The 23,511-nt window shown below is 43.4% G+C and overlaps 2 protein-coding genes and 3 non-coding genes across 5 annotated transcripts; 1 reads left to right on the forward strand and 4 right to left on the reverse strand.

The window, feature by feature from the left end:
• The first annotated feature begins 590 nt into the window (after nucleotides 1–590).
• Nucleotides 591–13,642, forward strand: RFC4 (replication factor C subunit 4). The gene is made up of 10 exons (XM_065640218.1): nucleotides 591–852; nucleotides 1,452–1,530; nucleotides 6,089–6,168; nucleotides 7,347–7,466; nucleotides 8,273–8,416; nucleotides 8,777–8,897; nucleotides 9,332–9,457; nucleotides 11,090–11,170; nucleotides 12,916–13,032; nucleotides 13,418–13,642. Exons 1-10 carry the CDS (start codon nucleotides 728–730, stop codon nucleotides 13,511–13,513), a joined length of 1,089 nt encoding a protein of 362 aa, XP_065496290.1. The 5' UTR covers nucleotides 591–727; the 3' UTR covers nucleotides 13,514–13,642.
• Nucleotides 13,643–14,594: 952 nt separating this feature from the next.
• On the reverse strand, nucleotides 14,595–21,731 carry EIF4A2 (eukaryotic translation initiation factor 4A2). Its single transcript, XM_065640276.1, has 11 exons — nucleotides 21,622–21,731; nucleotides 20,465–20,510; nucleotides 20,241–20,373; nucleotides 19,838–19,977; nucleotides 18,502–18,670; nucleotides 18,222–18,331; nucleotides 17,952–18,095; nucleotides 17,403–17,540; nucleotides 17,036–17,125; nucleotides 16,717–16,796; nucleotides 14,595–15,405 (listed from the first exon to the last, which is right to left on the reverse strand). Exons 1-11 carry the CDS (start codon nucleotides 21,648–21,650, stop codon nucleotides 15,261–15,263), a joined length of 1,224 nt encoding a protein of 407 aa, XP_065496348.1. The 5' UTR covers nucleotides 21,651–21,731; the 3' UTR covers nucleotides 14,595–15,260.
• On the reverse strand, nucleotides 17,200–17,325 carry LOC135991761 (small nucleolar RNA SNORA63). Its single transcript, XR_010606548.1, has one exon. It is a non-coding gene; the product is annotated as a small nucleolar RNA SNORA63 (small nucleolar RNA).
• LOC135991770 (small nucleolar RNA SNORA81) lies at nucleotides 17,718–17,898 on the reverse strand. Its single transcript, XR_010606557.1, has one exon. It is a non-coding gene; the product is annotated as a small nucleolar RNA SNORA81 (small nucleolar RNA).
• On the reverse strand, nucleotides 20,057–20,126 carry LOC135991772 (small nucleolar RNA SNORD2). The gene has a single exon (XR_010606559.1). It is a non-coding gene; the product is annotated as a small nucleolar RNA SNORD2 (small nucleolar RNA).
• Nucleotides 21,732–23,511: the final 1,780 nt, after the last annotated feature.

The following is a 23,511-nucleotide window of genomic DNA, read 5'->3' on the forward strand; positions in this document are numbered from 1 at the left end:
AAAGGATTCATTTTCGCTCCACTGGTGGCTCTTGCACAAACACCCCCCGCGCCCGCACCCCCGCGGGAGCCGCTCGCACGGAGCAGCCGGGGCCGCGGGCGCTTCCAGCGGGGGTGACCGTACGATCGCGAATCGCCAGGGGCAGCTGGGGCAGCGCAGGGCTGGGACAGACTCCGCTGATCGCGGCTTTCACTGCCAGAGACGCCCCAGACGCACCTCAGGCGCCGGGAGCGGCCCCCGCCCCAGGGCCGCAACCGCCCCACAGGAAAGGCTCCTCCGCTCGCTTCCGGCGCTGCTTTTGTACAGGGCTGGGTTTTTTTAACTTGCTGGGAAAGGGGCATTCGGGAGGGATGGGGAGGAGGGAAGGGGCGCCGGAGCCGCCGTGCGGGGCGGCCCCGCGGCCATGGCGCCCTGAGGGGACGGTGACAGCCCCGCCCGGCCGCGCGCCCCCCGCAGCTCCCGCCTCAGAACCCGGGGCACGCGCGGCGCCGGGCTCCAGGCCGTTACGTCACATCCGCCCTCGCGGCAGGGCCGAGGTCTGTGATTGGCTCCCGGCGGGCGGAAGCGGCTCCGCCCCCGGCTGATGGCGGGTTGGCGGGAAGGGCTGGCGGGGCCTGCGGGGCGGTGGGTTTGGGGGTTGCGGGTCGTGTTCGGCCTAACGGCGGGGCTGGGGGACCGGCTGTGAGGCGAGGGTGGCAGCCGGGCCGGGTCCGGACCAGCCGCAGCCATGCAGGCCTTTCTCAAAGGCCCGTCTTGCATCAGCACCAAGCCCCCCGCCGCCAAGGAGAAGGGCGCAGCCGGGAGCAGCGGGGAGGGCAAGAGGCTCAAACCCATCCCCTGGGTGGAGAAATAGTAAGAGCTCTTCTGGGGCCCTGGGGTCGCTGGCCGGTGTGGCCGTGGCTGGTTGTGGGGGTGGGTTGGCTCTGGAGGGGTGTGTGGGACGGGGAGCGGGTGACAGCAGAGGGGGCCGGTGTCCCCGTCTCGGGGAACAGCTGTAACTCTTTCTGTTGCAGGGGAAAACCAGCACGTGAACTGCTATAACAGCCCTCCGTAGGTGTCACTCAGCAGAAAATGGCTCCATTGCCAATGTCAAGTGGCACAATTTCATACAGAAATGCAGAAACGCAGTAAATGCTTTGTTTTTGAGAAGCCTTGATCGGCTTGCAAAGTAGTGAAATATTGCAGTCTGCAATCCAGTTCTGCTTCCAAAACCAGCTCAGGCTGATGTTTACAATAGGACTAGACAAACAGCTTCCTGAGAAATTAGATCACTTCAGTAATACAGACCAGAGGCATTAGACATGTTTTCTGTTATGATTTTGACCTCAAGTACAAAATTTGCTGTAATTCTTCAGTACCTGGTGTAATCAGAAAGGGAAATGTTTTTCTCAATTTCAGTTTTCTTCTGAAACTTTGTTAGCTAATAAATTGCATTTAATGTCTTTATTTAGTCGCCCCAAAAATGTGGATGAAGTCGCCTTTCAGGATGAAGTTGTTGCTGTGCTGAAAAAGTCCCTGGAAGGTGCTGATGTGAGTGTAATGATAACATCTACGCAGTCAGTGTGTTTAGGCAGAAACTTTAGCTAGTGGTAACAAAAACTTCTCTTTTCTAACTCAGCAATTATCATTTTTAGAGTGATACTTTATGAACAAGCTAAGTGGCTTCCCCATAGTATGTTGTGATATATGTGTAAAACTTGCGATGTTTCCAGCCTTCTAAGCATTGTAAAGTTGTCAGCTCTGTGATGCAGTTTGGAATTTTTCTGGAAAGCTCAATTGGTAAACATCTTGTTAAAAATTTCAAAACTGGAAAGGCTTTCGTTGTCTCTGCACTACTGTTCAGCTACTACTTTTGACATTCGTGTTTAAGAGGAGAGGGGAAATTTTTCTTTCATGGAAAAGTCTGGATTGCCAGTCGTTGCTAAACAGTTCGAGTGATCTATCAGTGTTTCTATGAAACTGCTAAACATTAAAAAAATAGTCTTTGCTAATGAGGAAGTTTAAGTTATAAGTGCCAAGTCTAATACTTAGATAGTGATCCCTGAACTTTTTGGGTTAAAGTTTCCAAGTAAGTCTCTTTGGCTTTAAAAAGCTAAGCATGACAACTGCACAAACTGCACTGCAGTGTTGGCATCTGTGACCTAAGAATATAAAGGGGATGAGCCATGCATTTTCAGTTGCTTTTGTTTACACTTGTATTTGCTTTTGGATTAAAATTTAGTAAATATTCGGTATGAATGATGGTTATTTCCTCTGAACCAGGTGATGGGGAGATGGAGGGACTGAAGGAAGAAATAAAGTAGGTAGCCAAGAGATGGCTGTGCTTTTTGGCAAATGTGGACAATTCCTTCCTTCGTACATGCTGAGACTTTTTTTTTTTTGCTCAACATTTCACCTGGAAGGGTCATTCTCGTGCTCCAAAAGCTGTTTCCGTTGTCATGGGCTGCTAATGCCAGCTGAAGTGGTTGGTGGATGGATGTTGTGAAAATGACATTTGTGATGTGGCTGTCTGCTCACCAAGAGCTCACAGGAACAATTTGGGCCTTTCAGAGTTTGGTGTAAGAAGCATTTCACTCATAGTGCTCTGATGCTCAGTGTGCACAGGTAGTCATTAGTTTAATCAGAACTTGCAGAAGTAGAAGTACTTTGTTTGTTTGAGATGAGAAAGCCAAAACAAAGTTGGTATGACAGAACTGGGAATGACTTGCATAATTCATTTCTTTAGTTCGTATCTCTAGATTCAGTTTACTTTGACAATGCTGTTGTAATGTGACCTTGCACCCATGGAAATCTGGGTTTCAACAGCAATGCTGCTGTAATATAATATTTGTGCAGTTGACGTAATTAGGAAGGAACTATTAACAGCTAAGGAGAACTGAGGTGCTGCCACCTATTCTGTCTGGACATGTCAGTCATGTAATATCACTTAGGTGATGGGTTGTGAAGTTCTATTTTGAGCAACAGCTATTTAAAACCTCACAGCTTCTCGATCAGCAATGTTTCTCAGATTATGAGCCCTAGTACACTTGTGTTGAATTTGCCTCCTGAGTTGAAAAGACAAATTGTAACTTCTGCTTGCAGTTACAGGCCCTAATTACCCAAACTCAGCAAGGCATTTGAGAAAAAAATTATGCAAGTACTTTAAAATATTTGACACTTTAAAAATTTGGACATTTTTGTTAGTTCTTGAAAGGACTCATTCTGTCAAAAAGGCAAGAGTGTAATTTGAACTCCGATGTGGCTGGTACTTATTTCAGAAGTTCTTGCTGAATTTGGAGATCTGGTGAGATCAAAGAAACAGCTGTGAAAACGCTGTAGGTTTGTGTAATGTACTGTATTTAAACCTTAGTGGTGAAAACAGAGAGCCAGTCCTTTGTTGATTGGCCTGTATTTGTGGACCTTGGTTTGGGACCTGCTAAATGGAGCAAGACTTTTTAAGTCCCTGGTGTGTCTCTGTCTGTAACAACAGCATCTGTCTTGTTATAAACTGGGGAGACCAGAGTCCGAGCAGTTTTGAACTGGAGAAGTTGATTTCTGTCTGCCAGGACTGTTGGTTTGTTGTTACTTTTTGCAAAGAAACTGACAAGGCTCATAGTAGTCTTTAATTTTCATTTCCTTGATGGTATCTTAATGATCGCTAAGAGAGTTGGGTGTCAGGTTATCATTGCAATTTACATCTTCACTTGTACTGAAACTTCTAGAAGAGGAGTTGGGATTTGCACTAGACGTGGTAACTTTTCCACAAGCAGGGTGATGCCTGCAGGTATCCTGCTCTACCCTGGCAAGCGTGGAAAAATGGATAACCAGATCAGGTTGCAGTCTGTTTAAAAATACTGCTGCAGTTACATAAAGGATTAGGCTGTGCTTGGTGAGAAAGCAGTGTAAATACTGGTGATAACTTCAGCAAGAAACAGGCATAAATAAGGTTGAAACAGAAACAGTGGTAAAGTGTGGGTTTAATGGAATTAGGAAACAGATTCTTATTAAAGCCTCTTACCTGCTAATGCTGCTTTTGAGAACCAGTAGAGTGTCAATTAGCACAGAGGCAGAAATTATGGATCTCCACAAAAGCATCTACCCTTGCAGTGTACTAATCTAACATGGATGTTGGTGAATTTTCAGCTGTCATTCAGTAAACATTTTCTCTCCCTGGAGCTTTCCTGAAAGATATAGGGGGATAATAATGTTGTGGTATCTAATTAAACTTGAAAAAAAATGCTTGTTATTACTGGCTGCTGTTTACATTTCAGTAACTAGGGAAACAAGCAAGGAATAATTGGCAGAAAGAGCATGCAAAACTTGAAATGGATTTATTTACTATAAACTGATTGAAGATTGAAATTCTTCTGCCTGCACTTTTATGGTATATACACAGTTGAATCTGTTCTCTGTGTCTTACCTTAGTTGTTAAAATGGGATGCTTGTTACCAAACTGGTCTGACTCTATTTCATTTTCTGATTATGGATTATTTACTCCTGCATTTTACTCTGCTCTTTTGCTGTTCCCATTCTGTCTGCATTGCTTGCTATATTCAGCATAAAATTCTCTAATCTAATTTTAGGTGACTCTTTAAAAATAGAACATTTATTAAGGGCTGGAGATCAAGTCAGACTGAGAGGTTTGTCTTTTTGCTATTGATTGAAGAGGATTTGGGGATTCTTTTCCTAAGAATGTAGAACTGGAACATCCCTTACTGCCAAAGGCAGCAGTTTTAAAGTGCAGCCTGATAATTTCTAAGAGGGATTACTTGAAATAGTATAGAAAGCTATCACTCCTATGCTAATTAGAAAGCTTCTTGATTTCAGCCACAATTTAGTCATGGCTAACTTATACAAATCTGGTTTATGCCGAATTTGTTCTTTGTCCCCATGTTGCTCTGATATATTTATGGAGATCAGTCATATTCCCCCTCAGCTTTTGTTTCGCTGAGCTAACTAAATCAAACTCTTTACAAAAGTCACTTCTCATAAGATGGGCTCTTCACTCCGTTAATCACCTTTCCCAGTTTGGATTCATCATCCTTGACTGTGGTGACCTGAGCTGTGCGTAGCTTTGCAAATGGAGCTTTCTCAGCCCCATGTTAGTATTAGTAATTTTCCATCTGCATTAAAAGTGCACATCCCAGGACCACTGTGTCACACAGGCTTATACTGTTCCTCTGACTGACAGACAAAATGAAATCCACTTGTATTTTATTCCAGCTGATGAATTCCAGACCTTTAGCAGATATTTGGGTATATTCTCAAATGGTGAGATTTCATGCTTCGTGCTGCTAAATGTCATCCTATATTTTACTGTGGTCTTTGCTGTGCTGCTTTGATTTTCCTGTGTCAGCGTATTTCTTTAATGCATTGCTATTTTTCACGCTGAGGTTATTAATTAAATTATTTGAAAGATGAGTTAACCTAATCTCTTTAAGAAATGCCACCAGTCGCCTCCTTTGAAAAAATCCTTGGATGGATGTAGAAATTTGCCAGCGCTGTGCATTCCAGTCGGTCGTTGCCAGCATCTCTGTGATTAGTGTGAGGACACGTCTGCATTGCACCCACCGCAATGTCGTGCAGGCTCACAAGCTGCGTTGTACTTATTGGAGTTAGTGGCAGCACAGAATTCTCAGCATGGTTTGAAAAGGCTGTCTGGGGAGCTGAGGAAGGACAGGGTGGTTAACCCGCACCAGATTTTGTCACAGCTGCACTGCTAGTAGTATCCAGACTGTTCGAAGGGCATGCTTGGATAAATTTGCTTGTCACTGCAGTCATAACAGTAAGTTCTGTAGGCTTTAGTGACCTCAGACATGACCTGGAGGGAATATATCAAAATAAAATATAAATCAAAGTATCAGTTTTGATAGATCGTGTGATGGTACCACCAAAGAACAGTTTGTTCATGCTGTCTTATAAATAGCAATTGTTTGTCTTCCTTCAGAGCACTGTGTGGAATGACCTAGAAGTGAGAGAGTTTACATTATTTAACAGGAGAAGTAGATAGTTTCTGTTCTATTAGGTGCTCAGATTTTCAGTAGGTTTTCCTATTTGAGGTTTGGTTGGTTTGTTGCTTTTTGAAAAAAATGGTCCCTTGCTGTTTCAGCTTCCTAATCTGTTGTTCTATGGCCCACCTGGGACTGGAAAGACTTCCACTATTTTGGCAGCTGCTAGAGAACTCTTTGGGTAAGCTGGAATCAAGTTACTTTGGTCTAATTGAGTATCACACGTCTTCTAATCATGTGACAGGGTGCCTCTGGTCATTGCCGGTTCTTATGTAGCTTCTAGAAACTTTCTCATGCTTTTAAGGTCTTTTTCGGGAATATCTTCACATTCTAATAAATTTCTAATGTGATAATTCTTTCTCATTTGCCCTGTCACAAGTCATTGATTTCTGTTACCAATACAGACTTGCAACACTTGAGACTGGCAGCCCTGTAACCCTGTAGCAAGGAGTATGAAAAGAAGTGGCTTGCATATGCTGTACTGAACTTGGTAAAGGAATTCCAGTTTTAATGGTATATCCAGCAAGTTGTTAGCTTCACATAGATCTCAAAGCACTTCATAAATGTCAGAATTGTAATCTTTCCATCATGCACCATTGAATTGTGTCTGGAAATAATATTGGGAGTCAGGCTAAAATTCAGCATGTGTACATTCATCAGCTCACGTGTACCACTTGGGAGTTTTTGAGTGGTGACTTCAGTGACCCATAAGCAAATGGCTGAGAAGGTAGTTTGATGTTAGAACAAATACAATGTTGAGCTCAGTACTCCCCCGGCCCTGTCATCTTTAATTTTTGGCTCACATTGTTTTTTTGGAGAGAAGCACTTCTAGTTTAATAGTCGGAAAACAACTCCACATTGTGTGTCCATTTGCTTTCCCAGAACTTAAAATCCTTTGTATTAATTTTTTTTTTTTTTTTAGTCAGAGATGCTGCTGTATAGTGGTGCTGCTAAATACTGCCTGTATTATACTTTCTAGATATTTCTTTCTGGTAGTATTGCAATGGAAGAGCACTGCCAGTGACTGTGTCTGGGCATTTCACTTGTTCTTCCACATTGCTTGTATAATATAGTGCTCTGAACTTAGGAAGCCAACTTCCTACTTTTTTTCCCTGGATAACTGATGTAATCTTACACTTCATTTTTTTCTGCGGTCTGAGAAGCAATTATAAAAATAACTAATGGAAATTCATACCTAACATTTCATGATCTCAACTGTCTTTTAATAAAGTATGTTATTTAGTAATGCTGGCAAAAATAATACCTGCTGTTGAAAAAGGCCAGGAGGGTTGTTGATATACTTTATAATGTATCATTACAAGAGTTAGCAGCTAACATGCTGCAATAAAAATTTTGCAGGCCTGAATTATTCCGGCAAAGAGTCCTTGAGTTAAATGCTTCTGATGAGCGTGGAATACAAGTGATTCGGGAAAAAGTGAAGGCTTTTGCTCAGCTGACTGCATCTGGAAGCCGTTCAGAGTAAGTGCTGGACAAAACCGCTCTGGCTTAGGACACAGCATGTGGTTGTTTTTGTTTAGGTTAATTTTATAATTCTAATATGAGTAATGGGTCAGCACTGCCCAGAAGTTTGTAACACACACAGTGCTTTAACTAAGCTTTGACTTCATGTAATTTCATGTTGAGAGTTTGAATACCAGGGAGGATCTTTTACTAGTGCTGTTAGAGGCAGACAGGGAAAAACCCCAACAGATCAAACCTTCTGGATTTGGTGATATGATGTTGCCTTTGCCGACGTCTGACCACCGTAGAAAAGCCGCTTTGGGTAAATTGTGGTGGAAGTTACTTCTCTAGTACCTCTAATGTGCAGCATCTCATACAAGTTGGATGCTAGTTTATAAGATGCTAATGAGATTCTGGTGTTAGGTGCTGAGAAGCCCCGTGCAGGTGGAGCCGTATGTGTGGGAAAAACAGGTTGTAGAAAGTAGCAGGGAGAAACGGCGTATCAGGACTCTCTGGCACAAAATGGGCTCGTGTACTGAAATTAGTCTGTTGCAGTGTCCTATAAAGTTCAGGGAATTGGAAAGCCTGTAAAGAGAGCAGCTGCATTTCTTGTTAAAAGAAGAAACTTAAAAGAAGAGTACATAGTTTGGAGGACTTTTACAGTATTCAAGTGTCAGTCTTCCTCTGGGAACTCTGAATATGTTCTATTTATCGGGTATAAGTGCTTAAGTAAAATATGACTTGCTATTTGCAGTGTCGGTTGGTTTTTTTTCCCTTGTCTCTACATTGCATGTCTCCTCTATAACAGATTTTTTATTTTTCAGTGGTAAAGTTTGTCCTCCTTTTAAAATTGTAATCCTGGATGAAGCAGACTCAATGACTTCAGCAGCCCAGGCAGCCTTGAGACGCACAATGGAAAAAGAATCTAAAACAACACGTTTTTGTCTTATTTGTAACTACATCAGCAGGTACAGGTGGAATTTGTTGCTCATTTGGACTTGTTGCTCTTTCTATTCTGTGCTTTTTTTTTTCTTCTTCACTAAGAGGTTGATATCTAGTTTTCATAGTTTTGAGTTAACAGAGATGTAACCACATGAGATGTCCCTGCTTATTGCAGCGGGGTTGGACTAGATGGTCTTTGAAGGTCCCTTCCAACCCAAACTATTCTATGATTCTATGAATACAAGACTGAAGGCAATATTTAGGTATTGTTATTTCTTAGTGTTGCAGTTTTAAGGTTATGCTGCCCTTTTCTGCCTTGATAGCTTTGTCTGTATGAACTTGACCCATGTGTTCATCTACCAACCACGTACCTTCCTTTCTTTCAGAATAATTGAACCTTTAACATCGCGATGCTCCAAATTCCGCTTCAAGCCTTTGTCAGACAAAATCCAACAGCAGAGGTTATTGGATGTTGCTGAAAAGGAACATGTGAAAATCAGTAGTGAGGTAGCTTCATGGTTGCTGTAGAATTTTATTGCTTAATCCAGTGCATGGCAGTGAAAGTCAGCATACTTTTCCAGACTGCTCAGTTGTATTAAATACGATATATAAACTCATTTAGATATTATTCTCCTTCTATAGATAGGATAAATTTTAAGAGTCTTTCTAAAACCAGAAATGTCCACCAGAGAAAATTTGAAGCAGAACTGTGGGACTTTTTGTGCTTTGCTGAATATACTTGCATTAAACCATGCTTTGTTCTGAAATCGCCAGCGCACATTGACATTAGTAGAGAGGTTGCCTTGTAACTTGTGTACTGTGCTGGTCTGTGACAATCTGCTTTAGGCACCGCTTGATGTTTTAAAATGTGCTGAGAAATTGTACTGGATTTTAATTAACAGGGAACATCTCACTTGGCATTTCCTGACATTATTTTTCAGGCAGTATCTTACCTTGTTAAAGTGTCAGAAGGGGACTTAAGAAAAGCAATTACTTTTCTTCAAAGTGCCACTCGCCTCATGGGCGGGAAGGAGATCACAGAGAAGATAGTCACTGAAATTGCTGGGGTAAGCTGTGCTTTACAGTCTTTCCTGTAATTATTCTGAAAAGCACTGGTGTAGTAATTGTGCTTGCTACCTGTATCTATACCTACCTTTGCTCAAAGCTTGATTAAAAAGTTGGTTTATACCCATTAGTATTGCAGTATGGTGCTGATACACTATCCACCAGAATTTTAAAGGCTGCCTGATTCTGCATGTTTAGTACATAGCCAGTTTCTAGCAACTTATTCTGTAAATCAAAGAAAACTGTAAAATAGTCATCTAATTCAAACTGAAGTTGAAATATTCTGCCCATGAATGCAAAAATGTATTGCCTTTGGTGGGACAGTAGACTAGAATGTCTTTTTGGCACTTTTATATGTATAATGTGAGTGTATAAGTATAAATTACTGCAAAATGTGGTTCGGAAACACCACAGGGGAATGACTTTCAGTAGCAGCTCATGTTCAACTTAACGTTCTCAGTGACAGTGTCTCCTCAAGGATCTGTGTAGGATCTTGCTTTCTGACAAAACAGCGGTGATTTCTCGTAGAATGACATAGATAGTACTGACAGGGACAGGAGAAACCTGAGAGGAAATGCATTTAATAAAACTTGTGCGAAGGGGTTCCTATAGCAACAAAACACTAACCTCCTAGAGCAAGAAATGTGAGATGACTTGAGGAGCTGAAAAATAAATGAGCTTTAATGATGGACACACTTCCCTTGAAGGTGCTACCATCGTAGCTAATTGCAAGGGTCGTAAGGTTTTCAGAGATGGAACCAGAGGCAATTGCTGCTGTGCGTGTTTTACAGAACAGTTTTAAACAATTTTCTCAGTGAACTTATTCTGTTTTATGTATCTAGCTGTTGAAAAGAGCAGGATTTCACTTGTAGATATCTGTAAATCATCGTTTCTAAGAAACCTGCTGGAAGTGGTCTAAGTTGACTGTAGTATTAGGAAACACAAGCATGAAATTTCATTACTGACTAATGCTTGTTTAATCCAAAGGAACGCAACTTTACTTCTTCATAAAGACTTCAAGTTCCTGGTCCCACGTAACTTTTGTGACCCTGTAGTGACCTTGGTACAAAAGATTAATAAAGAAGCTTTGAAACCAAACTGTCCAGACATTCAACTGACAGGAATGGGAAGGAGTAGAGGGAGGATGTGGGCAGTGCTTCTCTGCTCAGAGCTAAATCATGGCATCTGACAACTTTTTTTCTTCTGTTTTTTTGTCTGATCTTGTTGCATTGGGCTTTTTTTGTATGTCCCTGGTGTGTCACTGGAGAGAAGACTGATTTGCTGTTTTCTTTAGGTGTAGAACGGTACAGAAAGCATTGGCTGATAAATTGTTAAAGTAGGTCCTCCACTTAGTGTCTTGAATAAGCGAGTGTGTACTTGGATTTATGAACTTGGCTTTGACAACTCACTGTCATTATGTAGTTTTTATTTTAGTATCACCAATATAGGACAAATGTAGCTCTTTAAATTTACCTGGTCTGTCTTATATACTTGCTTGAAAGTGGTTGGGTGTGTAGAGGAATGAAATGCTAACACGGCCTCATTCATAAACAGTTTGTGTCTGTTATTGTAAGCATCAACTTCAATTTCAAGTTTAAAAAGTTGAAATTAAGAAATGTAACTTCTTGTTACAGGTCATCCCTAAAGAGACAATTGATGAACTGCTGTCTGTCTGCCAGAGTGGTTCATTTGAGAGACTGGAAACACTGGCAAAGGTAGAGTCCTCGTTGTGCTCGGGCCTGGGTATCCTGGGTCACTGTCTTGGGAATCCTTTGCTGCTCGGCTGCACCTGAGGAACGTTTGGCCTCAGGTCAGTCAGGGTGCACATTTCAGGAAGCACAGTTAGTGCTCTGACCTTTCCCTTCTGAGGAAGAACGGTCAAAGCTGCAAATTATATTCCCTCTCAGTGTGACTCAGGCTTTCTCCTGAGCTAAACTGGTGATGTGGAGCTGTTGGGCTGAATTAGGCAGAGCAGGAATTCCCAGCGAGACACTTGGCTCAGGCCTTTAGAACTGCGTCTTTGGTGGGCTGGGCTCATCTCTGGACTAGTTACCTTCCTGGTCATGCAGAAGCTGTGCTAGATGAGAAGTATCTGAATAAAGCTGTTATAAGTCTTCAGTTTTAAAATAGTTCATATTAATCTTACAGTACACTAGTGAGTAAGTTTGTCTTACAAACTGCTGTGACTTAAAATAGACCTTGCTGGAGAAGGCACAAGCTACTGGTTTATAGAACTGGATTGATTTTCTTTAATACAGAAAAGGTTTTTACTCTCTGTGAAGAACTGGGAAATTCCTAATCTTGTGAGATTAAAGGAGGCTCAGACAGTCTTGAACTGGATTTTAAATCAAGTCGTCCTTGACAGGGGAGCATGCCATAGCACCATTCTTCCTTCCAGTGAAACGTTCCGTGCCTGTATGAAAAAACTCAGTATTGGTCAGGCTCCTGCTTTTTACTTGGCTGAGCCTTATCAAATAGTTTTGGTAGGACATCTGGTTTTGAGCCCGGATTTATTCTCCTGTAAACTTGCAGCAAATCTTAGAATTCTTGTGCCAGGATTTGTACAGATATCACAGCCTTACACTTTCACATTTATTTACCATGATTTATGATGTGTCTTGATGTTAAGAGGTGATGATACGGATTGTCTACATCCTTAAAGCTGGTATAGTCAGGCCATGTTCTCATCTAATGTGTTAGTTTGGAACCGTTCACCGGTTTCAAAAGTACGTGAGGGTTTTGTTTCATGTATTAGTGCTCAACATGCCGTTGACACAATTTGAATGGATTCTTCTGTAAAACATGGGTGTATGTTTTGTTGTACAGAAAAACAAGGTTGCGCCAAGTCTTTTTCCGTTTTCATAAACTCTCTGCCTAAATGGCTTAATGGAACACTGTTCTCAGTCTTTGCTGGTTTTGTAACTGGGGACTACTGATTTTTTTTTTTCAAAAAAAGCTATCTTTAGTTGCCATGGTTTTTATCTGATTTAAAAAGTTTTAGCTTTACCAGTCTCTCTGTGCCTGAGGCTAGCACCTGCCAGATGAGGAAAATAAATCAAAGTAGGTGGCAGTTGGAAATGTGAAGGCTGTGAAACTGCCACATGATGCTGCGGATGCTAAGCTTTCCTAATTTTAGAATAAGATTGGGCAGGTTCAGTAGAGGTTGTTGAATGCTTAAAATGTCTCCAAGCTCACAAAATCCCTGAGATGTAAATTGTCAGACAGAAGCTCAAAGAATATTTGGGCAAAATTACTGCTATATATGCCTGCCACACTCTTGCAGGTTTTCCATGGTGCTCACTGAGGGTCACTGTCAGGCAGGATGCTGGACTGTGTGCAAACTACTGACTCATCCTCTAAAATGTCAAAGTTCCATAATAAATTTCAGTACAGATTGGTTTTCCAGTTTGTAGTGTTTCTGTTGCTGAACTATTTCCATTTTCCTCCATCCCTGACACAGAATCTCATCAATGAAGGATATGCTGTTGCTCAGCTGGTAAACCAGCTGCACGATGCTGTTGTTGAGTGTGAAGATTACAGTGACAAAGAGAAATCTGCCATAGTCGAGAAACTTGCGGTAAGTCTGTAGCTTGAGTTAAAAAAACCCACATTAATCTCCAGTGATTTTTTTTCACTCTCTCTTCTAAGAAGTGCACATAATGATTTTTTTTTTTTTTTTTTTTTTAGTCCTGAATGTTCTTTGGTAGAACCTAATATTTTGTCCTGAGGAATTTCATGAGAAGGAATCATAATCTGGTTAAGTGAATTATTAGCCATGTTATACTGTTCTAATGGTGCTCATGCAAGAGGTTTGCAGGTTTGTGGGAGGTTTTTTTAATATAAAATGAGGGAAAATTAAGGCAAGATTTTAAGTCTTTGTGTTCTCCACTGTAACCTAACAGACAGCTGGCTTGAGCACCACCATCTTAAGAGGGTTTTTAACTTCTCTGTTCTGTTTGCAGGAAGTAGACAAATGCTTGGTGGATGGCGCTGATGAGTACTTGCAGCTGATGAGTCTCTGTGCCCTGGTGATGCAGCAGCTGACACAGAACACTTAACAACCCCTCCTCCCTGGCTGGCAGCAGAGCAGCTTTTTGTTTCATGGGTAGCTGAGGTTGAGGGCAGGGACCTGTGTACTTTTGTACTGTTTTTTCAATAAAAAACTGCTCAGCAGTTGGAAAAGCTCATGCTGGGATATTTGACTGAATTTTTTTTTACACGAGGTTAAAGAGATCTCTGGCTGCTGAGGGGCCAGTAATGTTCCTGCTTTGTAGTTCTTTGTACACTTACACATAGAAAGGTAAATGCATCAAAAATGAGCACATACATGCTGCACTTAGTTACCATCAGCTGAAAGCTTAGAAATAAAGGAGTTTTGAGACAATTTAGCAGGACCTGTTGCAATAGGACAAGGGGTGATGGTTTTAAACTAAAAGAGGGAAGATTCAGGCTCAACATGAAGAAATTTTTTACACTGAGGGTTGTGAAACACTGGCCCAGGTTGCTATATGGGGCTCTGAGCAACCTGATCTAGTTGGAAGGTGCCCCTGCTCATTGCAACCTAAACTGTGACAAAATAATCCCCCCTGTACCGAACACCAGGCTTCAGGAGGAACCCAGCTCCTGTGTTCACAGCTGTTGCCTGCATAAAGACCACAGGTCTTGGTGGTGGTTGAACATCTTTGGGGCAGTGTTGAGCCCACCCTTCCAGAGATTCTTTGAACACCCATCAGATTCTGCTTGTTTGAAAATTGAGTCTCCTGTACTGCCACACGTTCCAGAGTGCTCTAAGTAAAGGACTTGGCCTGGCCCTGTGCTTTTTCATTGGCAGTACTAAATTATTCAATGGGCCATTTCCTACTCTGATGAAAGGGTATTTCAGTATTATACACATGTCAATCACCCATGAGCTGTGTCACGGGGCACAGCCTCTGGCTCCAAGGTCCTGCTCCAAAAACAGCCACTTCACTTATGGCCAAGCTGAGAACCACATAAAGCCCAATAGCTGATAAAGCTTGGGAGGTCTGGACAGGGAGCAGCTGATGCTACGGCTCCGCATTACTGGAGCTCCATCCTGCCAGGTCACACAGCTGAGCTGCGATCCCCCTCCCCCTCTAACCAAGGAGCAACTATTCACAATTTAAGTGAATATAGAAGTATTTTATTGAACATTCAAACTTCATTAAGACATGTGCAATATGGCAAATTTTACTGGGTTTAACCCTAACTAAGACAATAGTATGATTGCTTGCTTGCTGGGGCTTAGCAACAGGGTCCAGATCACACTTACCACTAATTAAATACTTTATTGAATAAATACATATGAAACAAAAATGCATTTTAATGCTCTTATAAAAGTTTAGAGATTTTGAAAGGCCTTTCCAATTCAGTCTGAAGTGTAAGTACATACAATAAAGGAAGGTAGGCTAGTTTAACATAATTGGCTGATTTTATACAGCACTTGTATCTTTTAGTCCATAAGTAAATTATTAAATGATAAAGAACATCTAATACAACCACTTCTATGGAACTAGGAAATAAATTTCTAATAAAGAAAAAATTTACAGACCCCATGACTTTCCACCCAACCCCAACAGTCTAACCCTAAAGTGGATAAAGCCAGTGGCTTTCCCCACAAGAGCTCACGACAAAAAGTCGCTTTGCTTATCAAAAATCTGTATTTCTGATCCGTTATGAGCATTGAGACAAGATTCAATATATCCCCAAAGAAAGAAGCACAATGCACGTTGTGAATCGCCTATTCAGCAACAGCGATCACGGCATTCAGACACCTCATCCCAGGGATTAAATGAGATCAGCCACATTCATCGGCATCTCCTCCACTGTAGTATTGTAGAAAGTCTCAATGTCTCGCAGGATCCTCTTGTCCTCTTCAGTGACAAAATTTATAGCCACGCCTTTTCTGCCAAAACGACCACCCCGGCCAATTCTGCACAACAAGAAAAGCACATTTCCACACAAGTTAACTATTCTGATCTGCTTCAAACGTTAGCAGGATCCATTCACTAACTGCTCTTTATCTGCAACTGGCTGGTTTGTGTTCTGTTTACAGGGCTTGCTGCTACCAAAGGTGCATCTAGGCAGGAAAACCCATCAGTGCCAAGAATACAGAAGCAGTGTCCATCCCGTGCAAAGCAGCAGAGGTTACTCTTTTGAGTGCAAAAAATTTCGTGGTTGGTACTGTCATATGAAGTCCCAGCTCAGTCTCCCACCCGTGTACTCTGCGCCAACAGCCCCTACCACATGCATCCAGTCCCAAAGACGTGGCATACAAAAAATAAGCCACTATTCAAAAATCAGATTTGTTCCCAAATCAATCCAATCATATCCAGTAATATGAACAGCACACTCAGCTTGAGAATTTTAATTCAATTTAACTGTTTCCAGTAGGAAAACTTACTGGGGTTTTGTTGTTGTTTTGGTTTTGTTTGGTTGTTTGTTTTTGTTTTTTTTTTTAAAAACAGAAAAATCCAAGCTTAACATTTTTGTATAAAGTCAAAGTCAGTCACTAAAGCATCACATTACAGTTTAGTTACACCCACCATCATCAGTTCTACCTTCCCACAGATGGCACAAAGCACCTGTAGTCAGCAAGAGCTTAACACGCAAAAATTGCTCACAAAACTTAGTCATTAATCACAACACACCACAAAGGGGAAAATCCCACTGTGCAAGAGGAGCCACCAAGAGCATAAAGAGCACACAGAACGTGACCACAGCTGGACCTCCAGAAGCAAGGCAGTCCTACACAAATGCCTTGCTGAGATGCAGAAGGTCTAGTCACTCAGCAGCAACTGAACATCAGTTGGGATCTACTGATGGAGCTCACACTGCTGCTATGCCAGTAACAGCTCTTTGTAGGGGTGCTCCAGAACCTACTTGACAAAAAGGCAGTCCAGAGGCCGGCAATTTCCCCCAGATCTCAGCAACTAGTGACTGGCCATCACTGAACTTAGCACACTTAGAAGTTTTCCCACTGCTTTGTTTTGTTGTCCAAAAGCTCTGCTCCTCCTCAGAATCATAGCTAGGCAAGCTAAGGCTAGCTAAGGCTTTTTTAAAGCAGAAACACAAGTAGCTTATTTCCTGTTAGCTTATTAGTAGTTACCATATTAATAGACACATAACCCTCCTTGTTACTGGTAAGGACTAAAGGGAAAACCAGGCAAAGTTCTATGCCCATTTCCACAGGGGCCACAACACTCAGTGCAGCTTCACTGTCTAGAGGACAGAGCCAACTCACCTGTGAATATAGTTTTCACGATTGGTCGGCAGGTCATAATTAATCACCAACGACACTTGCTGCACATCAATGCCACGAGCCTGAAAAGCAATACAGATTCTTTAATGCAAGTCAAAGGCTTTAGATTTTATTATTTATCTTGTGCATTTGTTGACCACATGGTTAGTGATGAACTACAACTGTGTAGTCCATAGTGGAGCGTAGTCTTTGCTCTTCCAAGAAGCTCCAAACAGTTCAGGCTACAAGAACCTTCACTGAAATATGAAGCTTTTGGCACCAGATTTAAACATAAATGTGTCTGCTGTAAGATAATACTCACCAGCAAGTCAGTAGTGATCAGGACACGGCTTGATCCTGATCTAAACTCTCTCATGATAACATCCCGTTCCTTCTGGTCCATGTCACCATGCTGTAGAATTAAAAAAGTTCTAATTACTACAGTTGCAGTACTCCAGACTGAAATATCCTTTAAAAACCAAAGCAATGTATGAAACCTAGCGTCCCCACCTGCCTGGGAACAGAGCAGATAGGGATAGGAGGAAGCACTTTTCTTTAAGCAGGGGGAACGATAATACAGCACTGCACAGCTATATTATAACTTTCCTGCTTTTCACCCAAATTTAGCTCATTATTATTTGGTTTGCAGTATGGCATTTCCAAAGTTATGTGGAAGCATCAGTTCTTACCAGAGCTGAGACTGTGAAGTCCCTGGCATGCATCTTCTCTGTAAGCCAGTCTACTTTTCTCCTTGTATTCAGGAAAATAACAGCCTGTGTAATGGTCAGTGTCTCATACAAGTCGCAGAGAGTATCCAGCTTCCACTCCTGAACAGAACAAAGGTGATCAGGAAATCCATCATACCACCAACCATTTAGTACATAATACAAATCCCAAACAAATAAAACTCATAAGCAACAACCAACTAAGCATGCCCTAGTAGGTAATTGTATTCAATATGACCTGTAAAGTTAGAACAAGACATCAAGCAAAGTTTCTGCATCAGCTGTTGCACCAAATCTTCAGACACAGGACACTGGACATTAAGAAAGAGGTCCACCCCAGTCATTTTTGATCCAGTGCATAGTTGTTCTTCTTCCTGCATGTACTCTACTAGCATTATTACAGAAACCAAAGCTCAGCCTTGGTTTCTGTAATTTTAGTACAGTGCTTTAACAAGAAGGTACGAGAACGTAAACTGAACTTTCCCAGCCCAAGCAAGTACAACTGATACCAACCTCTCTTTCAACATTAATGTAGAATTGCTTGATACCCTCCAGAGTCAGTTCTTCCTTCTTCACCAGAATACGTATGGGATCTCTCATGAACTTTTTGGTCACTTCCAACACATCCATTGGCATGGTAGCTGATAGCAACACAACCTAAAAGGCATTACCCACTGTCAGCGTGTGCCTGGACACCAGTTTTTATTTAGAGAATTCAGCAATTCCCAGCTACACTGTAACCAAATCCACATCCATCAATTTAACCACGTAAAAGGTTTTTACCTGGATGTTTGTGCTTAGTTTTTGAAAGATCTCATAAATTTGATCCTTAAATCCACGGCTCAACATTTCATCCGCTTCATCCAGAACAAACATTTTGATCCATTTAGGTGCTATTAAAAAAAAAAAGTATCTCCTGAAGTTTCAGAAATGCACTAAATACTTCTATTAATGTCACTTTCCAGCACAACTCTGCAATTACAGCAAATGCCCTACGTAAGATCTTAAGGGTGTGATATTTATGTTGTTTCATTATCAAGAACAAAATTTACTTCATACTTACAAAGGTAGCGTCTGTTTAACATATCAAACACACGACCTGGAGTGCCGACCACAATGTGTGGAGCCTCAGCCTGAAGTTTTTGCATTTCATTGCGAACATTTGTACCACCAATACAAGCATGGCATGTTGCTCCCATGTAGTCTCCAAGGGCCAGAATTACCTTCTGAATCTAAAATAAAACCCTCTCATTAGTAACAGTTTCTGGTACACTAAAGATTAAGCCCTGTTATTGGTGCTTATGGACTTTGGAAACCAATAGAGCAAGCAAGGATTTTGCAGCTCTAATGGGTGCTAATGATTTTGCCCAAGTGCTTGTTACTGAAGTCATTCACTAGAAAGTTTAAATCAGAGAGGCACTTCATTTACATTTTCGTTCTTACTAGATGAACTAGCTGAAGTAACTACCACAAATCTGCTATTATGTTAAACAGCAGAGCCTCCGGAAGCAAACTCCGGAGTTTTGAGCTGCTAAGGCCTGAAAGTTAAGCACTGTGGGAAGTTCACACAATGGTGTACAAGTGCACTGCAATACGCCAGGCTTTGAAACAAGTTTTACACCAACATCTTCAGAGTAGAACAGAAAACTAAGCATCCTGATGAGAGCATCTTGTTCCACTGAGCTGCTTTTTTAGACTTCTTTCCTGTCTGATTTAGTATATTTAGTTCTACCTTCAAGAACCTCCACTATAGCACTTGCATCTCAGTATATTCTAGTTGAAAACAACAGCAAATTGTATATACCCTATTTTCTACTCTATTTTGAGTTCTGTTCAACATTTCATCTTAAGACCCCACATTACTGATATAAATTAATCCTAAAAATTGAGTACCCTTTAAGTTTGGTTAAACACTCTCACTTAGTAACACAGAATACCAAGCCTTGAAGGTGAAGCAGACATGCAATAAATATCAGTCAGTCAGGAAAATATCACAAAAACAATCAGTAAAAACAATCAGTGACCACATGTGCACTGCTGTTTTCATGTTGCACAACTGCACGCAAGTTCAAAAAGCTTCAAAAAGCATGTTTGGTTTCCACTCAGAACAGTGTGCTTTAATAACAAATCTTGTAGTTTGTTTTTCTGCTGAAGATGCTCCCTAGAACCACACACAGCGCAGCGGCAGCTACAGCACACCCTCCACGTGCAACAATTTAACTTTTCGAACAGGTAGAGACCTTGTGGGACAGTTTATATCTGCCATTATTTAACACAAAAAGGGTTCTGAATGGATATTAGTTACAGCCCCTTAAGAAGCCTTTTTATTGTCTCAGTTGTGAAACCTGAAACCTATGCAACACACAAGCAGCTTTTTGTTTTAACTACACTATCAATACCTGTTGAGCCAGTTCTCTGGTAGGGGCCAATACTAGTGCTTGGGTCTCCTTGAGATCAATCTCCAACTGCTGCAGGATGGAAATAGCAAATGTGGCTGTCTTGCCAGTACCTGACTGAGCTTGAGCAATCACATCATACCCTAAAAAAAGTAGGATACACATTTACTGCTCCCACACAAGTAATCCATGTTGTTAGTTTTATTTTATTCCCTTTGAAGTAAGTGATCAGTATTAATAGTTCTCTCCATTTCAGGTCAGTCCCGAAAGATGGTGTACCATCATATCACTTGTTCAATAAGGATCAAAAAGAGGTATCACCGTTCACTAATAAAACAGTGCAAGCATTTTATAACACTTTCTTAATTATCAGATGTTGATACCAACAAATGAATCACCCGCATACCTTTGATGCATGGAATAATAGCTCTCTGCTGAATAGCTGAAGGCTTTTCAAAACCATAAGCATAAATGCCCCTTAGAAGGGATTCTTTTAAATTCATATCATCAAAATTGTCAACAATTTCATTCCAATTGCTCTGCAATAAAGAACAAAAAATTAGACAATATTAAATCCAACACTTATCTCCATCAGTGATTGAATGTTCAAGTCAGTTCCCATGTGCTCACCTCAATGACACCATCGGGGTCCATTCCCTCTGGGCCGCCATGGTCTCTGTCACAAAACAGAACAAGCTGTTAACACAATGGCAACTAACACGCAGAAGCAAGTTGACACTTCAGCTGCCAAAACCCGTGACAGATCATCCCAGCAGGTGCTTCAGTGTTTTGCCAATTGAGAAAAACTCCTACCCTCTCCCCACTAGCTTGGATGCCACAAACCCAAGTCCTCAGCTCTCAGTGTGATACAACAAAAGATTATTGAAGCTTTCAAGTGACGCTCGCGTGTAATTTTAGACTGTAGGAAAAAAAACCGACATAAAAATCCGGCTCAATGGCGGGTGAACAGCCTCGCCTGTGAAAAAAGCGAGCCAGCAAGACAAGGAGCGCATGTCCCGACGTACAGCGCCCCCGTCGCAGAACGCATCTGCTGCAGGCGGGGCTCCGCACGCCGGGCCCCGCCGTTGCGGGGAAGGATGGGGCAATGGCCGCCGCCGCGGCGGGGGCGCTGCGGGGGGCGGGGGGAGCGGCCTCCCGGCTCCGCTGCGGGTCCCCCTCAGCCCGCCCCGCCCCACTACCGGGAACTCTCGCGAGAGCTCCGCCCCTGGGATTGCGCAAAGCGGAGCCTGCGCGGAGGAGGGCGCCGGGCGATCGCCTGGAGGGCCGCGCCCCTCCCCCCTCCCCCCGCAATGGTCTCGCCATCAGCCGGGCCCGCAAACCCGGGCCGATCCAACGGCGGAAGCCGGGCGGGGGGGAACTCGGGTGCGGATGGGCAAGAATCACTAAAAAAAAAATCCTCAGCAAGGCGCTCACACGTTATAGTTTCACCTTAGCTCAGAGACTACAATGAAATTAAAAATAATCCTTTTTCTGAGGCAGGGTTTAAGAAATATCATCAAGTCAAAAGCGAACGCCGAGGACTAGAACTAAACCTCCAACGAACCGCGATTACGCGGAGAGGCGAGACCGAAACGTCTAGAACCGGGAGGGGCCGGGGCGCCAGGCGGTGTCGAACCGCGGCGCCGGAGCCCTCAGAGCGCCGTCTGGAACGCGCAGCACCTCACGCACACACACCACCTCCCTTGCCTCTCCCCGGCCGCCCCCGCCCAGCCCACCGAGCCCCCTCACGAGGAAAGGGCCCGCGGCCTCGGCACGCCGCGCCATACCTGCTATAATCCGCGGAGCCGCCTGACATGTTCCGAACACCAGCTCTGTCCTCAACTGAAAAGGCAAATCCTCCGCCGCGCCCGCTTTATATATCCGCCCCGCTGCCGGACTCGTTTCTCCCTGCTCTGCGCATGGATATACACCTCACGACACAGCGAAAAAAGCACGAATCGCCCCGAATTGAGCCCCCTTCCCAAGGAGCTCCCCTCATCCCACTGTTCGAGGTGCTCTGAAGGGGGTACCTGAACCACTCGGGGCCACGAGGTGAGGGGAGCGTGGAACTACTTTTTTCCCTCGAGAGCGGAAGGATATTGCACCATTGACGGCGTGAAGGTACCGCGCTGCTTCCTCCCGCTGCCCCCCCAACCCGGCCCGCTCCTGCGCACGGGGTTTCCTGCCCCGGCCCCTGCTGCAGCACGAGGGAGGGGAAGCATGGCGGGGGCGGGGAGGGGGTTCGGGCCCGGCGGGGCGCGGCGGGCAGGCGGCCGGGCCGAGAGGGGCAGCGAGCAGGCCGTGCGCAGCAGCTGAGGCGGGTAGAGCGGCTCCCTGTCGCGGCTGCGTTTCCTCCGCCATGTCGGTTGTTTTTCAAGCCCCGGAGCCCGGGGCTGACAGAGGAGAGCGGCGGGGGAAGGCGGTTCTAGGGCCGCGGGACTCGCCCTCTCCGCCCCACACACAGCAATGGCTCCCTCCTCCCCCCTGCTAGGCAAAACACACCCTGCATCAGCCCTCCTCACCTGGCGTGGGGCGGGAAGGGGGGACACGGGGAGCGACGGCCGGAGGGGCCGTGAGGTGCGGGGGGGAGATGATGGCGCCTGAGGGGCCGCGTGGGGCTCCCGCCGCCCGGCCCCGGCGGGGGTTGGTGCGGAGCCCGGGGGCCGGGCCGGCCGGGGCTGAATCGTGCGGGCCTGTCACGGGGGGGGATCGAGGTGGATCATTTCTAAAGGAGGCGAAGGCGTTTTTGGAGAGGATTTGTGGGAGTCGGGCAGGATGGTCCTCAGGGCGCTAAGGAAAACGCGGTGCTGCGATACGCTGCGGTTCTTGTATAGCGGTGTCTGCGAAAAAAAAAAAAAGAAATCTGTCAAGGCTTGATTTAAAGGTTAGTGCGATGCAAAGTAAAGCAGTAAGGAAAATGTGACTGTGCAAACCGATTTCAGTGAAATGGTCAGGGGTGATGCCCAGTGCTTTCATAGTGTTGTAGAAAAAAAATATAGATCATTTCAATGCTCTCCTCAGGTTTTACAATAATCTGTTCATCAATATTTCTTATGTAGACAAATAATATAAATTATAAGCAATAATTTGTGCCAACTTTAATAGGTTTGTGTGTGTCACTTCTCAAACCTGTTTCCATAGTGATTATATACGAACAAATGGAGACAGTGCTTGAAAAACTCGACCCTTTACTTGTCTAGAATATTGTAAATTGTCTAGAACTATCTAGAACACCCATAAATGGGATCTCAGAGAGCCTAAATGTACATAAGCTCTTCCTGTGGTAGCATCTGCTGGGGCAATATTATGTGTAGAAATAATGCAATGCTTTTCAATATCCCAGCTAAATTATATAAATGCAGCTCCCCTGTCAGCCCACCCTGATGCTCTCAAGTTTTTTCCACCCATGCTGGATGGAAAATACTGAGGATGCTGCGTGTCTTTGCAGTTCAGACAGCGCCACAACAATAACCAGATGAATGGCAGCAGTTTGCATGGATGCATCAACATCTGGTGATAAAAGAAACATGATGGACTGAAAAAAGAGCATGAGGGCAGGTTTGGGCTGGCACAGTCAGATTTCTCATTAAAAATTACTTCGGGTCTAAATTGAAGAAATAATACTACTAAATATGTATATATTTTTTTTAAAGGATCTTGAACATTTATTAAGAAAG

This window comes from Caloenas nicobarica, chromosome 8 (assembly GCF_036013445.1).
Source record: "Caloenas nicobarica isolate bCalNic1 chromosome 8, bCalNic1.hap1, whole genome shotgun sequence".
NCBI classification, from domain to species: Eukaryota; Metazoa; Chordata; class Aves; order Columbiformes; family Columbidae; genus Caloenas; species Caloenas nicobarica.

What these genes read in the sequence shown, in the direction of transcription:
- EIF4A2 (XM_065640276.1), bottom strand. Translation starts at nt 21,650, where the DNA reads ATGTCAGGCGGCTCCGCGGATTATAGCAG. An exon ending in TATTATTCCATGCATCAAAG is followed by an intron (nt 19,978 to 20,240) that starts GTATGCGGGTGA and finishes TACTTTTTTTAG; the next exon opens with GGTATGATGTGATTGCTCAA. An exon ending in GTTAAACAGACGCTACCTTT is followed by an intron (nt 18,332 to 18,501) that starts GTAAGTATGAAG and finishes TTTTTTTAATAG; the next exon opens with CACCTAAATGGATCAAAATG.
- RFC4 (XM_065640218.1), top strand. Translation starts at nt 728, where the DNA reads ATGCAGGCCTTTCTCAAAGGCCCGTCTTGCATCAGCACCAAGCCCCCC. An exon ending in GCATCTGGAAGCCGTTCAGA is followed by an intron (nt 7,467 to 8,272) that starts GTAAGTGCTGGA and finishes TTTATTTTTCAG; the next exon opens with TGGTAAAGTTTGTCCTCCTT. An exon ending in ATTTGTAACTACATCAGCAG is followed by an intron (nt 8,417 to 8,776) that starts GTACAGGTGGAA and finishes CCTTTCTTTCAG; the next exon opens with AATAATTGAACCTTTAACAT.